Source organism: Drosophila yakuba, chromosome X, assembly GCF_016746365.2.
Source record: "Drosophila yakuba strain Tai18E2 chromosome X, Prin_Dyak_Tai18E2_2.1, whole genome shotgun sequence".
Classification (NCBI taxonomy): domain Eukaryota; kingdom Metazoa; phylum Arthropoda; class Insecta; order Diptera; family Drosophilidae; genus Drosophila; species Drosophila yakuba.
Genome location: NC_052526.2, coordinates 3770225 through 3786389, shown reverse-complemented (window position 1 = coordinate 3786389; position 16165 = coordinate 3770225). Strand labels below are relative to the sequence as shown.

Below are 16165 nucleotides of genomic sequence, written 5' to 3'. Positions count from 1 at the left end.
ATTCCGATGGAAATGGCAATGTGAAGATTAATCCACGATGCTGTGCTCTTGATAGCGATTACGCTTGCAGTGAATGCGATGCTAATGACACATTCGCAGACCTTGGCACCCAAATCCGAATCCAAATCCAAATCCGAATCCGAATACCTTCCTTCTCCGCCCCCCGCCAATCGCTAGTGCCATCCTGCTGCTCACAAATGCAAATCCGAAATCAAAAGCTCACTTCGGCTTTTGCGAGGGGGGAGGGGATTGACATGCCGCAACTTGGCGGCAAAAGTACACAATAAATTTGCATGCCACATGCACATTCGTATATGTATGCACACACACAAGCACACTCTTTTATGAATAGAAATTGTTAGCACACAATAACAGGCAGACGGAGCGTGAAACGAGTGAAGGAAAGACAGAGGCGGCGAAAGGGGGGACATGTGCATAATGCCTAATAATCCGCATATTGTAATATCTGCATTATACGACCGGCAACCAAAGGCGAATGTCATTATGTGGCCAAAAAGCCACGCCCCCTCGTCGACACGCCCCCGCAAATATGGTGCGCAAAAATTGCGACTTAATCACGAGCGTCGTGCAACACGAGCAATCTGCGATATGCAATCTGCAAATCTGCATCTGCAACTGAGGCAAATGCCGCAAGGCAACTGCCAAAGCGCCTCAAAATCCAGTTGCTAGCTGCACAGTGGGACCAGCCAATTTAAATTAAATTTTTTATGATGAATTTAATATGAAAATGAACTTACGTTGCGAATTGATCATTTCAAAGTGGTAATAATAATTTTCCACTCGGTTTTCCTCAGTTTGCGAACTACAGTGCGTTACATGCATATCAATGCGCAGCTAAGGCGACGCCTGTTTGGCTGCCACTGTCTGAAAAGTGTCGCTGCCTTTAACCCACCACACATACACACCGCACATAGTTAACCCACGATTGCCCCTTTGGCAAGGATCCTCGTGGTCGCCAGCGGAGCATTATTCGCGCTCATGTGTGGCCTGTTCCGCTGATTCCACCGCCACCATCCCCTCCGGGCACTTCCCTCTTAACCCGTAGTCTGTTCTCTGTAGTCTGTAGCCCGTAACCCTTAACCCTTAGCCCATACACGGGCCCATGGCTGGCTGGCTTTTATGCCCGCAGATTTGGGTTAAAAGTAGCCTCCCTTGTGTATTTAATAGTATTCCAGACTCGCCTTCATCTTCTGCCAGCTGCAATTGTAATGGGTTAAGAAGAGGGGAGAGGGGTGAGGGAGGGGGCTGAGGCATTGGGAGCACAAAAAATAAAACGATGTCGTTTAGTATATTTTCCAGTTTTTTTTTCTCAGCTTGGCATGCATTCAGTGGGCAAAGGATGCTGAAGTCAAAGAATTTCCTCAGCTTCAGATACTTTTGTATGCAAATTTCTCAGTTTTCGACTTCGGAGCGAGTTTTGAATTTCTATTTGAGTTATGTAAGCATAATGTGCATACACACACACACACATATGCACACACATGCACAGCCTTTCAAAATACCACTCACATTCGCATTCCATACACTCTTGGCATTCACTCCATTCGAGGTAATGGAATTGCAAACCTCCTCGGTTATTTATTTATTTAATCTCTTAAGACTTTAATGGCCCCAGCAAATGCAATTACATTGCGAAACAAATGGTAGTGAAATAAAAAAATCTGCTCTGCGACTACCAAACGAAATTTAAATGGCAAAAGCAACAAAAGTTTTTTGCGTTATTAATTAGGCGGCATTAAATGGCATTTGGGGCCCAAGAAATGTTAGAGAAGCATTTCCAAATTGTTAGCAACAGCACAGAATTTATAATGATTACATTTTCTCTCTTCAATAACTACCTAAAAATGATGGCATTTGTTAAATTAAGAAAGTAAAATGTATGGTTAACGTCAAATCGAAAGCAACAAAACAATGCAATCGCTGTCGTTTACATCTGCAACAACCAACGAATAACAACATACATATGCTCCGATTTCTGGCCATGTAAGCAATTAAAACTAAATAAAAACTGACAGAAACTGTCATTGGAATTAATTGATCAGCAACAGGCAATCGAGTAACCGCAAACTGTATTTTCCCCCGTTTATGGACATATTTTGTGCCACAAAATTTGATTTTAATTCGAAATTTTCATGGCAACCGATTAGAAAAGTGTCTTAAAACGAAACTGAACACTATGGTGTTTCCATTTCCTTTTTTGTTTTTTAGAACATGAAGTGAAAGCCCGAAGGTGGCCAGGAAATGGGTTTGCAGGCAAAAGCAATTTGCAGTTAATTAGCAGACTAAGAGCCACAAAAGCCATCTAAAACGGCCTGAAAGTGGCAACTCGGCCGCAACAAAGATGAAATTCTCTTTCACTGGCCGAAAATAGAAACTGGCAATTGTATCAGGCAATGAAAACCTTTGCTCGATTGCCTCACAAAAGACAAGTGCAGGGGCTCAACACAGGGCATTAATTTCAACCGATTTCCCAGCACACTCCTTTGCAAATTTAGCAGCGGTCACTTTGGACTAGGAAATTGCCGCTCACATGTAAAATGGAGCCCAGTTTTGGTTCGACACGATGTCAAATTGTCAGAGGGCAGTGATGAGTAATGAGTGATCGAAATGCATTTCACAGGGGCCGTCGTAATGAGCCCAATGGCCGAATGCATCAACGCACCAAATTGACCCCTGAAGCATATGAAGCGGAAAAAACAGACTCGCATCCATCGTCCGGTAAATTATAATTGATGCTGCACTGCGCGAAAGAGTGATTTCTTTGGTAAACAATTGATAGAATCCAGCGTAAACTGTTTTATTATACTATAAAAGCTATTGTATGTTCGATTTCTCGCAGTGTACATGTGTTATGCAAGCAGCACAAGCGGTTGCTGAATTCATAAGCATACTGATTCGATCTGATTCGGTTGCAGTTTTCGCTACCTCTCACGATTGTGTCTAACCCATTCCCTCGCCACCCGTTTCTCCCAGTGTGCGAACCGTATCAGCTGCTTTTGGCCAGCTGGCCAGCCGTTATTTACAATTAATTTATGCATTACTAGGGCGATTAAATTAATCAGCGAATTACAGGCGGGCCGACCAGAGAGAATAGGCCATTCACAGGCGGAAAATAAAATTTAAGTCGCCGCCGAAAAACGCGAGAATGAAGTGAAGTGCAATCAAAAGGCGGGGAAAAGAAGCAAGTTTACGCAAAGCTTAAACCTTATTAACGCGAATAAGACAAAGACAAAGCAAGTGCTAAGATGTGGCCATAAAAAGGGATAATGTTGTTATCTGGTGAAAGATCTAAAAAAAATGGTATTCAGATTTAATGGTTGTTAAAAGGGTGCTATGTACAAACCGCATTTTCATATATTTACTCATTCATCAACCATTTATCTTTGCAGAACACACCATTCAACTTCGAACTGCAGAAGGTAGCGATTTCAGTCGACTCACTTTGGGTAAGTAAGACTTCTTTTTTTCCATAACCCACCTGACCCACTTGCGCGGACTTTCAGAGATAGTTTTCAGCCCCTTGGCTCGCTACACTCACTTATTTTGTAGAGAGCAGAGAGTTCATAACGCCAATTTCGGTTTGGCTTTCCACCCTCTTCCAGCTGTCAGTTACTCAGTCATTCAGTCAGTCAGTCCAACACTCATTCAGTCAGTCAGTCAGTCAGTTAGGCAGTCCGTCAGTCAGTCGGTTGGCCAGTAAAGTGAGCCGAGCTCAGGCGAATGATAAATGGCTGACATTGTGGATTGTAGGCAACATTAAGCGTCGTTGAAGCGCCGCAGATTGCAATCGTTGAGATTCCCGCTCCTTCAGAGAGCCACGCCCCCTAATACCAAGGCCGCCCACTAGCCAACACCCAACTGAAAAGCCGGCTACATTTGCAGTTTACAATATACCCTGCTTTTGAGGTGTAATAAATGCAGATATCAGCAACATATACAAATTTACGCTCAGTGCTCCGTGCTTTGAAAAAAATGTAAAATTTCGTTTTTATTTATATATTCTTTAGTAAATATATATATATATACTAAGCACCTAGGAAATGAGTTGGCCAAGTCAAATACCTTTCGTTTGCGCGCCAACTTCGCTCGTCAAAGTTTTCCATGTTTTTCTTTTCTGCAGGAAGCCCAACATCTGACCCCTAACCCCTGACCCCTCGACCGTCGACGATTTTGCTCTGACAGCCAGCAGCTTGTAATTTGTAATGTCGAGAGTGCCAGGTAGTGGTTCTTGTTATTGTTGTAGCTGAATGGTTCATGATTTTCAAATGAAATGCATTTGTGAACTTTTGCGGTGATTTAATGATGTGCCCGGGAAAGTGGCTCGTAGCTCGTGGCACTTGAGAATATGATTCATTTGAGCCATCCGAGTGGTGTATCCATCTAAATGGAGAACTAAGTCCTTAATTAAGCCGCGCTCGAATTGATTTGAAAACCAAAACCGATATTGTCAGCGGCCCACATTGAATTTGCGGTTCTAATTAGCTTCAATTAAGTGATTAAAAGCCATCAACCTCGATGGGAATGGGCCCCAAATACCCGTGGCCATAATTCAGGCGTCGCAAATTTCTGCCCGGGTTTTCAATCCAAACCCCCCCTTCACCATTTCAACATTTTATTGCGCCGCATAATAAATGCCAATTAATTATGACAACAACAGTAACAGAATAAAGGCAGGGAAATTGTGACAGATAAATCTGTAAATTGTCATGTGCCATAAGTGGTACGCATTTGTGCGTTTGCGTGTTTATATCTTTTGGGGATAAATAAGTTTATGGATGTGCCACCAGCCACTAGCAACAATATTGCGATGACTTTTTAATTAAAAACAATAAAATTGTTTGTCGTATTATATTGATTGGCTAGTGAAATGAATCATCGCCTGCCGACTTTCTCTCGTTTTTTTTTTTGTTTTTTCTTCAGTTTTTGCGATTTTTTCCGCTATTTACGGTGTTTATCAATTCCGGACAAATGGCTACGGCCAAAGCCAACGTAAGTCCGATTATCGGTTCAGTTCAGTGCGTGTATATATTTCGCTATAATGGCCATGATCGTTTTTCTACAGGATTTCCAGCTTATTCCCCAGTTGATGAACTGCCCGCAATTTTGGCCAGCTTAAAGGACTTTAGAAAACATATAAAACTATCAGTTTTCGCATTGATTATGTTAAATCTATTAAATAAAGACCACAAAATATTAAATACTTTTAAAACATTTTAAATTAGCACCACATATCTATAATAAACTGTTCTGGTTTTTCCCAAAAATCAAAACTCAATTTTCCGTCCAAGAATAATCAGTTTTTTGTCTACAACTAAGAAAATAGTTGTCCAAACATTGAATGTCATACACCGTTGAATTCGTAAGATAATTTCCTATAAAGTGGCGTTCAAGCCTAGAAATGTTAAATTTTGAAGATTTTTTGCAAAAATAGATGATGTTACCCCTTACCAAAAATGCAAAAAATGGAACATTTTTTTTCCGAAAAATCAGTACAGAAGTGATTAAGAGCTGCACAAAACAGTCTGCGATCATTTTTGGGCCAGTTATGGCAAAATTTCATTTTTGGGAATGTTAATTTGGTTGCTTTACACTCACTGAACATAACGATATTAAAAACTAAAAACTTAAACTATAAAGTGGTAAACGTAGTTTGGGGATTCGGTATAGGCAAGCGAAAGCCTTTCCATTTGTTGCTGACACACCGCATTTCCCACTTTCGAGGGAGCAATTCAAATATTACTCATACGCCATGCTGTACGCCATGTTGTTCGGAGTAAACAAAAAGCAATGGCCAGTTATTAGCTGGCAGTCCAGTTCAGTACGCTTCACTTCGGTGAAGCGATTTTGGTATTGGTTTTGGTTTGGGCTTCGCTTTTGCTTTTGGTTTTTTGGATCTGGTTCGGTCCCAAACTGGCCAACAAACAAATGACCGTTTTATGGCCGGCAATCAAACACAAGACCACAAATACTTAAACTTATGGATGTCTGTATATGCCAGAAGCCAGATATCGCCGCCATATGCATACACATACTCGCATATTGGATGCCTGCCATCATCATCATCGTGGCTTGGCAGAAGTTCCAATTTTTCACAGCAAAACTGAACCACAAAACATACATATATAAAAAACACATTCTTATTACAAATCGTGGCGAGTGGTGTGCCAAATGCAAAAAAGAAAAAAAAAAGAAGTAGGGAAAGAAAAAAGTATGTTTTCATTCCCATAAGTGAAAAGAGGCCGAAGGGCGGAGGGCGGCCGAAAACCCACTGACGCACTTATTTTGCGCTTTGAATCCAATCACGTACCAATTTTCCAAATTTAACCTTTTTGAGCTTGAGTTGGAGGCTCTGGCTGCCAATAAAACCATTTGCCAGAGTGATATTTATATGGCCGCGTCGATAAAAAAAAGAAGAGAAAGAGCAAATGGAGAAACGTGTTTAAGAAGAGTGCAAGCGAAAGGGAAGCGGATAAAGGATAACAAGTGTGCGGGCTAAAGACCGCAGCCCAAACGCCCCTTGAACCGCTTCAGTTGACCAAAGGCCAGGTCAGGTGCCCCAATAAGCCTTCTTCCAAAGCGCCACCATTTCCAAAAATAAAATTGAATATGATGCATAGGAATATTGAATGCAAGTTTGTTCTAGATAATGTTATAAGTTATAATTTGACTTAACCTTGCCTTGTTTTCCATATTCAGTCGATTTTCATATTCATTTCGTAGTCTGCGTAGTTGTAGCCCTTCCATCCACCCCACTCACTTGCACTCACCCACACATAGAGAATTTATTTCAAATACTAGGTAAATCTGGTTTATTAGTTATAATATCTTTCTCTCCGTGTACTACTTATGCTCTTTTCGATTCTCGGTATCTGTTTGCTTGGCTTCCATTTTGTCTGTAAGCGACACCATAAAATATTGAACGTGTTGAGCACACACACACAAGTGCCCGGCCACTCACACAGCTGCACTGGTACTTGCACACACATATGTACATACATACGTGTGGAGAAGTGGAAAAGCGGAAAGTGGAGTCGGGTGGGCGGGAAAACTCACTGACCTCGCCAATATAACCCGCCGCCCATCGATGACTTCGATTCTTGGGCTTCGAATGTTCCGCTAAAGGGCTGCGCTTTTGTTTTATTTTTACGCGGTGGCACTTTTGGCTTTTGTTGCCAACATCCTGTCTGACCCTGCCACGCCCCTCTTTGCCGTCCGCCTCATAGGCGAACTCAACTTTGACCCCCTGCGAACCCGTGGCGAGTAACGCTTCATTTTCTTTATTTCGGCTGGCAGCACGCGCATTACATTACATTACAACATGGCCGGTCGCTCCGGAGTCCATGTCCATGTCCGAGTCCTTGTCCATGTCCGTATCCATGTCCGTATCCGTATCCGCATTCGCATTCTTGTTCTGGAAAATGAGTGAGCGGGACAGCCAGTGGCCATTCGCTGTTTGCCCATTTCTAGTCAAGTGCGAGTGCGAGTGCGAGCGTGAGTGTCAAGTGAGTGTTTGAGTGCTCGGCTTATTCATGGCCAGTTGATTCGAGTGGAATGAATGCTGGATACTGGCTGTCCACCAAGTAATTGTCTGATGCGGGCTTTCGGGCCACAGAATATCAGAAACTTGATACCCGCCATTAAGTTTGGAAAACATTTATTCAATATAGCAAATTTGCATTTATTCCAGGTGTAAATAGGTTGCACTTGATAAGTAATTTAATTCAAATTTAAGAACCTACCATAGAATATGTTGCACACAATGTGCTTTCAATAATTTAAAACTACATTCTTTTCCTGCAAACGAAGTACTCGATTTTCGCTTAAAGCCTTATTGCCGCGCAGTTTTCCGCCCTGTGGCTTTCTTTTCTTTCGGCTTTCCGAGGATTTTCCGCAGCTTCTTCATATGGTTTGCTCGATTTTTCGGTACAAATTGATGCCATCTGTTCGACGTTTAATGCCGCTGGGTTTTGGCCAGCTCCCGGGCCATTTGTCGTGCAACACTTTCAGCGCTTTTTAATGCAGTGGCTGCATAATTTTAACGCTCGTAAGTCGCCTGCATTATCCGAGCCATAAATCGGACACGACTTGGCCACGCCCACACCCACGTCCACTGCTTACGGCCCATGGATTCTCCATGGATTCTCCATGGATGCGGATGCGGTGGAGCAGTTAATTTTGGCCACTGGGCAGCTCAATTTTCACACGATTGGCCCCGGCTCACATCCGTATTAAGCCTTATCCCTTCAGCCGTACATATATGCACATATATATTTTTATTCCTACCTGCAAGCCCACTCACCTGACCCGAAAGCCACTTAAGAGCCATTCAAATTACGTTTCATTACGCTTATTGAGGGGGGTTTCAGTACCAAACCTTTTTACGAACAGCAGGTGATCCCCAACTTCGGAGAGACTCGAATTGGAAATACCGCGGATAAAAAAAACTCGAATTAAATTGAGCAAATATTCATAACGTTTTTAATGCAGTTTCCACAAAGTGTTCTTCAGCATGTTTCTTGTTATCAATAAGCTGCATGATATGTAAATCTATTTATGGGGTAACTCCAAGTCGAGCAGCAATAGCGAGTGCCTTCAAAGTTTGTGGCTTTGTTTTATGGCCTCGAACTTTTGAATTCAATTTGTTTTTGGGCAGCTAAAAGTTATTGATTTAATTCGTATCTGGGGAATGCTTAATCAAAAGTACTCGGATATATGACGTGCAGTAACACCCTGTTTTCCCCAACACTTTTACAATCGGAAAATGGGAAGGGAAAAGTTGCTGGGCCATGCGTGTGTACGTGTGTGTGTGTGCTGCTCGTTAGCTCAGCTCAGTGGAGATAGTTTTCCGACTTTCCTTGTTTTCCTCATCGATTGGGGAGCCCAGTTGCTCAGTATCTGCAAGTAGTATTCATTTTCTTGTGGCCAAGTGGGCCGTGTAAAAGCTGACAGTCGTCAAGGCAACACTTTAGAGAGTCCAGTCAGATTTCGTTCGGAAGCACGTCATCAGCACTATATATATTTTTCAAGCCTTTTGTGCATATATATCTACTGTATTAAGTACGAGAATTTGGCGTTAGCCATGAGTTATACGAGGGTTAAGAAAATAAGTAGCAAGACGAATAATGAGAAGACGCCAATGGATGAGGCAGAAAAAGAGGACAATCGTCGTCGTCTAAAGCTTTTGGGTCGACTTTCGCGGGCACCCGGTAAATGTCCAGTGAGTAACTGCGATCAAGTGGTGTTCCCATCGGGTCTGCTAGTTCACCTGCTGCACAAGCACACCACTAATCCAAACACCACCGTGGTTGTCCTCTATGACGAACAACGACTGCGAAGAACCTTTAACCCAGATAGTTTCGCATACGACGAACCACAGGCGCTGACTGTACTCCTATATGCTGGCACCCAGGGTAAGCCGCACACTCGACCAGCTCGGCGGTACTTGAGTTTTTCCAATTGCGGTCTTCTTCACAATCGCCGTCAGTTCGAGCATCATTTGCCCTTGGTCCTGATGATTTGCAAGACCTCGTTGTTCTCCATGCTGCCGGACAGAAAAAGCGCCGAGAAGCTGGAGGAAAGGTTTGGCTCGCCGGAGGACATCGTATATGTCATCTGGCTGGTGGCGCCAGTCACCTCAAGTCGAATGATTTATACGCTGACCATCTTCGATCGCTACTACATACAATCGCGCAGTGTCATACGGAAAGCCAGGAACTACGTACTGCCGCAGCATCCGAAGGACTTTCTCAGTCACGATACCGATTACCTGTTGCTGCGCCACGAGGAGGCCATGGATCTAATGAGTGCCGAGGACGACGCGGATAATAAGACACCGTACATTGAACTAGAACTGCTGTTGCAGGAGGAGCCCCTGCTGATTTCGTCACGCACACCGCCGAGCGCCACACAATTGCTGAGTACTTACAAGGCAATGAGATTGAAAATGCCACGTACTAAATTGGAATTGCATAGAGATTCGCGGGGGAGACTGTCTCTCAACCGAAAGCCCCTTTCAAATCCCATGATTGTAAGTGCAGTCATCAAATCTTCACTGGCATATCCTTCAGAATCTGGTGGTTTTCTGGCCTTTGAACGGCAATGGGAACAGCGCACAAGGATTTCCACGAGGGCAAAGGTTAGAACTACAGAAGAATCAAGCGATCAAGAATCAAGCGATCAAGAATACTCCGTTGATAGTGACGTAACGGTGGCACCCAATGGAGATACTTATCAAGAGAAGCTCGATGAAGCCAAGAGTACCGAAGTAGAAGTCAAAGGCAAAGGTCCCGATATCCTGGCTCCAGAAGTTAGTCCCACAAAACTCCAACCCAAGAAAAAGGATCATAGTCGGTACAGTGATCAATTCAAAGATCAATTGGTGAAGTACGTGGTTGCAGCCGAGCGGAGAAAGGACAAAGCACAGCAGCTGTTGAAAAGCATGGAAAGCTATCTAGAGGCTTGCCGAGAAAGTGATGAAGAAGATGCTTCAAGTGAACTCAAACATTTTCTCAATGAATTCGCTGTGGAGAGATCCTTGGGCGACAAGGACTTAAGCCTGCGGTCGATCAATAAAAGAAAAAGATATATCGACTGCAAAAAAAAACGTCGCAAGAAATCCGAATCCCAGTCGCAAAAAGAGCCGTCAGAGTCACGCGAAAAGGCCGGTTCGAGTCGAGAAGCAGCGCGAAAATGCTTGGAGGAAATCCAAGAGAGTTCCATTAGGGATCTAAAGGAATCGATATTGAATTTGCGAGTACCGATCACCAATGAAGTACTGCAAACGGTTAAGGAAGCCGTGGTTAATTCGGTCAAGGACGCGGTAATTAAGGTGGCCGAAGAGACGATAATCACCAAACTAGATGTAGCGTCTGAATTAGAACTCGAAAAGGGGGAACCGGAAGTTGCAACAGAACCAACAAAACCAGAGACGCAAACTAAGAGTGTGCCGAAAATGGAACCGCAAGATGAAGCTAAACCGGAAACGGAAGCTCAAATTGAAACTGAAGGGCCACCGAAAAACTATACCAAAATTCCAGACGTTACCGTCAACATTGAAACGGAGTTCGCATCCTATTGCGATTTGTATTCAGAGCGCAATTAACATTGATTTTGTTTCGAATTTGTCATTGAAAAAATCTTAGGTCCCTTTCAACCATTTCCATTTTTGTTCCCAGAAAATTGTAAAAGTTTCAGTACAATAAGTGACCTGAATGCCACTAGCATGCCAAATAAGATTTTTATAAGAGCAGAAATGCTTTCGTTGTTTTCATTGCCATTATTTAAATTCCAGTTTCGTTTCATAGTCGCCACATAAAAATGGTCAAAGCCTGTGGAAAGTCTGTGTGTGCGATAAAGTGGGAGTTTGCGCAAGGTTTTTTGGTGTGGCAACCAAACCATTGCGGTTATCATCGCACGTTGCACTCAGCAGGAGATTTCATTCCATTTCGGTTATTTAAAATATAAAGATTTGAATTTAAAAAGCTTGCAAATGCGGTGCACGGATAACAAGTGTAGTTGTGTGCGAAAGCGATTAAATAATGCACTAATAGTGCAGTCTGACATTCATTTATGCTGCTGCAGAAATTACAGTCGAAAAAAATCCAGAGCGCATATTAAAAAATGCAAATTAAAATGTTATTTAATACAAATATTGCCATAAAACTGTTGCTAGCAGCAATAAAGGTCTTTAATACAGATTTGCAACGAAGAAAAAAGAAAAAAAACCGATAAAAATGCAGGGCGTCAGAAGATGAGATAAAAGTACAGTCCCGCCAAACTGAAGGCGATTTCTGTCAAACTGACAGACGGCTGAAAGGAGAGAAAGAGGGCGCGATAGCCGCCAAGAACGAGAAGGATAGAGCGAGGTGAGAAAATCACTGAATGAATCTCATCCGAGAGTTTTCGCACTTGAAAGCGGCCGGCAAACAAAACAAGGACACCAGGAAGTGGGCGGAAAAGGTAAAACGGGTGAAAGGGGTAAAAGGTGTGGAAGGGTGAAAGGGCAGCAGCTCCGAACAGGCCGAGTTGCCTGCAACTGGAATATCCGGCGAACAATGCAAAAAATTAACAAAAAAAAAAATTAACACAAAAAATAGCAGCGGACTTGGAAAGTTGAAAAATAAGAATGGCCGCCAACACAAATAAAATGCGAAAATGCTGGGCGACAAGAACAACAAGCATACAACAACGACATCAACGGTGGAAATCTTCTGCTCTGCGGCAGTGGAAAACTTTTGAATAATTTATCTTGCGTTGAAAGGACGTTTTCATTAAAATTCGCCAACGTATTTAAAGTGCGCGATAACTCCCAGAGTGGCGATTATTCAAGTGAGTTCATTTGCCTGCTAGGAATGCTAAATGCGAAGGTAACTCCCCGTCGAGTAGAACACAAACATATATATATAATATATATATATATAGAGTCGGTTCTGGAAAATGTGTTTCACTGGCAACCAAACTCACTTGTAGGAAAATGGGTAACAAGCCGCACTTTTAACATTATTTTCGCCACCCGACACGTGTTACTTGGTAATTGTTTTATTTAAAACGAGATAATATATCGACAATAACATTTTCCGAAATGTGAGAATTTCTCTTTAGGATAACAATACCTTTTTGTGATGATAAAGTTGCTGAAAATTATAAAATAACATTCTAATGATTTTTATGATTATAACTCTATATTTTTGTACGTGTATCCTAAATTCTACCAAAAAAAATGAAAAGAGAAAAGGTCGCGTTGCCAAACTGCAAAGGGCGAGCAGTTCGAAAAACAAATGAAAAGCGTGGTTTATGTTGCAAAATTGCTTTACATTTCAATTTAATTAACATTTGCTGTGTATGGTTCAAGCATATTTTTTACCCCATGTTAAAAATATGAGTTTTTTGATTGGGCTACACCGTGTTATTTTAATGCGCTTTTCCTGTTCGGCCATTTTTTTGGATAAATACTGTCGGCAGTTTGGTTTTTGTATTTTCCATTACAATGAAACCCAAAACATCGCAAATGTAATCAAAATTTTACTTTGTGTATTGCATACTTAAAGAAGCTTTAATTCAACATTATATTTCATTACCACTTAGTTATTGTTATTGTGAAAATTAGCCTGCTAAAGCAAGTCGAGCTTTTTGCAGACAATTTCAATGCACAGATTTAGCTCTTTTGTAGCTGGCAAATTTGTCAAAATTGAGGAAAAATAAACAATATTGCTGTCAGAAACAAAAGCATTTGAAAATCAGCTTACGGCAAGCAACACAAAGGAAAACTTTTATTTCGGTGACGGGATTTTCCAAACTATTAACTTTAATAATGGAAATATCGCAATCATGCCTTTGTGTTTTCTTCACCTTGTAGATTTGTTTTTTTTTTTTGAAATTGTTTAAGCCTCTTAATAAATAGCTAGCTCTCTTGTTGCACTTTGTTTTTACGGAGGCTTTTTGTGTTAACTGAAAAATGGCGCTTTCGCTGCTGCGCTGCATATCGCGCGTAAATATCGCAGCACATTCACATGTGCTGTGCTTATTCGGGAAAAGTGGGTGGCGATGGGCGTATTAACGCCGCTACAAACTGCACTGGGACTGGCAATTTTCTTGCGGGTACCCCACCCTGCCATTTGCATTTTATTCCGCTCCTGGGCAGCGTCGTTTCATCGCGCAATTTCCGCACAAGTGTTGGCAATATAAAAATAGCGACAAAATATTAAAGTAATTTATGTTCGCCTTTTTCCATATCATTTCTATATGCATGAGTTCGGGGCACTCACTTCAGCTGGGTAGTTTATGAAAATGCCAGCCAACCAACCAGCCAGCCAACCAACCAGCCAACCAACCAGCCAACCAAGCAACCAACTCCCGTTGCCGGCTCATCCTCTTTGTGATATATGAAATATGCATGTTGATGCTCTCGTTTGTATGCGCCAAACTGCATTTAATTCATTAAAATAAATATTTTGCAGTGTTGGATAACGGTGTCTGAGTTATGCCAACGATGATAAAGCACTCTGTGGATATATCCTGCTTGAGAGTTAAGCACAAATACTTGCCTATAAAACCAAATAGCTTGCAGTGTTGAGCAACGCTGTGTGAGGCAAATTCTAAGTGAATTCGGTTAATAATGCTGAAACGCCAGGTGCTTTGTCCATAATTGATGACAAGCTTTGGTCATCGCTTTCAATATGATTAACCAATTGCCGCGCTGAAATTTACATGAATTTACATAGTGCGGCGATAGCATAATAATGTGGTCAGCCGCAAATAGCAGCCATTACCCGAGTCACCCAGCCACCCACCTGTATAGCTAACCATCGCGTTTTTGTTGCTGTCAAAGCGCATTCCAAAATACTCATGAATATATCAGCACGGGCATTTGCCAGATTCATTTGACAGGATGTGACAGGTGGATCTTTGTTAGTACCATACACCCCTAAAGCAAATATAAATGCATATAAACCTGAGCATGTATTTGCGTAATCGATTTCTAGTTTTTCATGGCTGAAAGCAAACTATATAGTCATTATCAAACAGATGCTTTTATTTAATGTTTTTATGTTTAAAGTATTTGAAAACTTTTTATTTTTAGCCAGGCTAACTAACTTTTTCACCCAAAAGATGAGTTTCATTGTCAGCGTAGAAAAAATAATTAGGATGTTCCTTTTGGCTTTGCTCAAATATTTCCCTGCCAAATTGTCAACCAAAATGATACACAATTTGTGCTATCAAATGGCCGAGTGGCATATTTTTTTATTGTTCATCAAGTATGCAGAAAAGAAGAGAGAGAGAAAGAGGGACAATAATGTGCCAAGGGAATGGGAATGGAGAAGCAATTCAGAAAGTTAACAAATAAAATTATGCAAACGTCAACGAGAAAAAATTCAAATAAAAAAATAAAAGAGACAGGGCACAAACAAATTTGCACGACAAGCTAAAGAAAAATAAAATCTGACTTCGTAATATGCCAAAACTGTGTTCATAGTGTAAAAATGTCTATTTACATAGTCATGCATCATGGCAGAGAGAGATGGCGATATGGGGCGAGAAAGAGAGCCACACATGGGACAGGTAAGCGAAGGCGAGAGACAGGTACAAATGCTTGGTAAGGAACTACAAAAGCAACAACAACGAAAAATTAAAATATCTATATGGAAAAGTTCATAAATTTTCAAACACCACGCAAGCTGGGAAAACCAGAAAACGGGAGATAGAGTAAGAGAAAGAGACAGAGCGGAAAGGGTGAAAGAGAAGCAGCACACAGGAGGACACAGATTGCGGCAAACTATTTGCAGCGCAGCAAAAGTGAAATGCAAATAAATCCCCAAATGCCAGCACAGCCCAGTCGCAAGTACATGCAACACTAAACAACAGGCACGTTCGTCTTTAGCACCGCTCCAAAGTCTCTTTTTTTTGCTCGATTTTCCACCCATTTTCCCGCCTCGTTTGCCGGCTGAGAGATGGCCAAAAGACTATTCGCACACATATGTATGCAAAATATGCCCACCTACACGGAAAAAACCAAAAAAAAAAATATAAAAAAAGTAGAAAATAACAGACAGGCAGAAATAAAAAGAAAAAAAAACTCAGAAAAATATCTGGACACATTTTTGCCGCAAAATTCGCTTACAAATCGCTGGGCAGCAGAGTGCGTGACTTTTGCAAGTAAACACACACACACACATCTCCAGATTAATACGATTTTAATGCAGCCCACTTCTGGCGTCCCGCTGGGGAGTGAACTAGATTTAGCACCCGCAAAGTGTATTAAATTTGCAGCCATTAAGGGCAGCATTCGGTTTGCCCCATTAAAGTTTAGAAATGCTATCGCATAACTTTAATTAAAAACTAAATATGAAATGTACAAATGTATTTCGCATTGAGTTGTATTCTGTAAGCTAGCAACAAACAAAACATCAAATTGCTTCGATCCAGACTGACCTAATTTCAATGATGGCCATCCCTGCCAGATTCCCCAGGAGATTCGCCAGGATCAAAGGTTCCGCCTCGGCTGTGGGTCTCTGTTTGTGAGTATTCCCCAGCTGGAAATTGACAATTCATTGACAATTCGCTCCCCAAAAGCCCCGAGGAAGTGTGTCAAAGGGCACTAAAAATGAAAATGAAAATAAAAAGGGAGCCCATAAATGGCAGAGCTAAA

The 16165-nt window shown here is 41.8% G+C and overlaps 2 protein-coding genes across 2 annotated transcripts in view; both read left to right on the top strand.

The window, feature by feature from the left end:
- The window catches only part of LOC6524192, a 65577-nt gene that overhangs the window by 25428 nt on the left and 23984 nt on the right, over nt 1-16165 (top strand). The window contains exon 2 of the mRNA XM_039376933.2: nt 3411-3467. The gene's annotated coding sequence lies outside the window, so the exon portion shown is untranslated. The remainder of the gene's footprint in view (nt 1-3410; nt 3468-16165) is intronic.
- On the top strand, nt 8436-11273 carry LOC6524193. The gene has a single exon (XM_002100020.4). The coding sequence runs from the start codon at nt 9101-9103 to the stop codon at nt 11120-11122; it is 2022 nt and encodes a 673-aa protein (XP_002100056.3). The 5' UTR covers nt 8436-9100; the 3' UTR covers nt 11123-11273.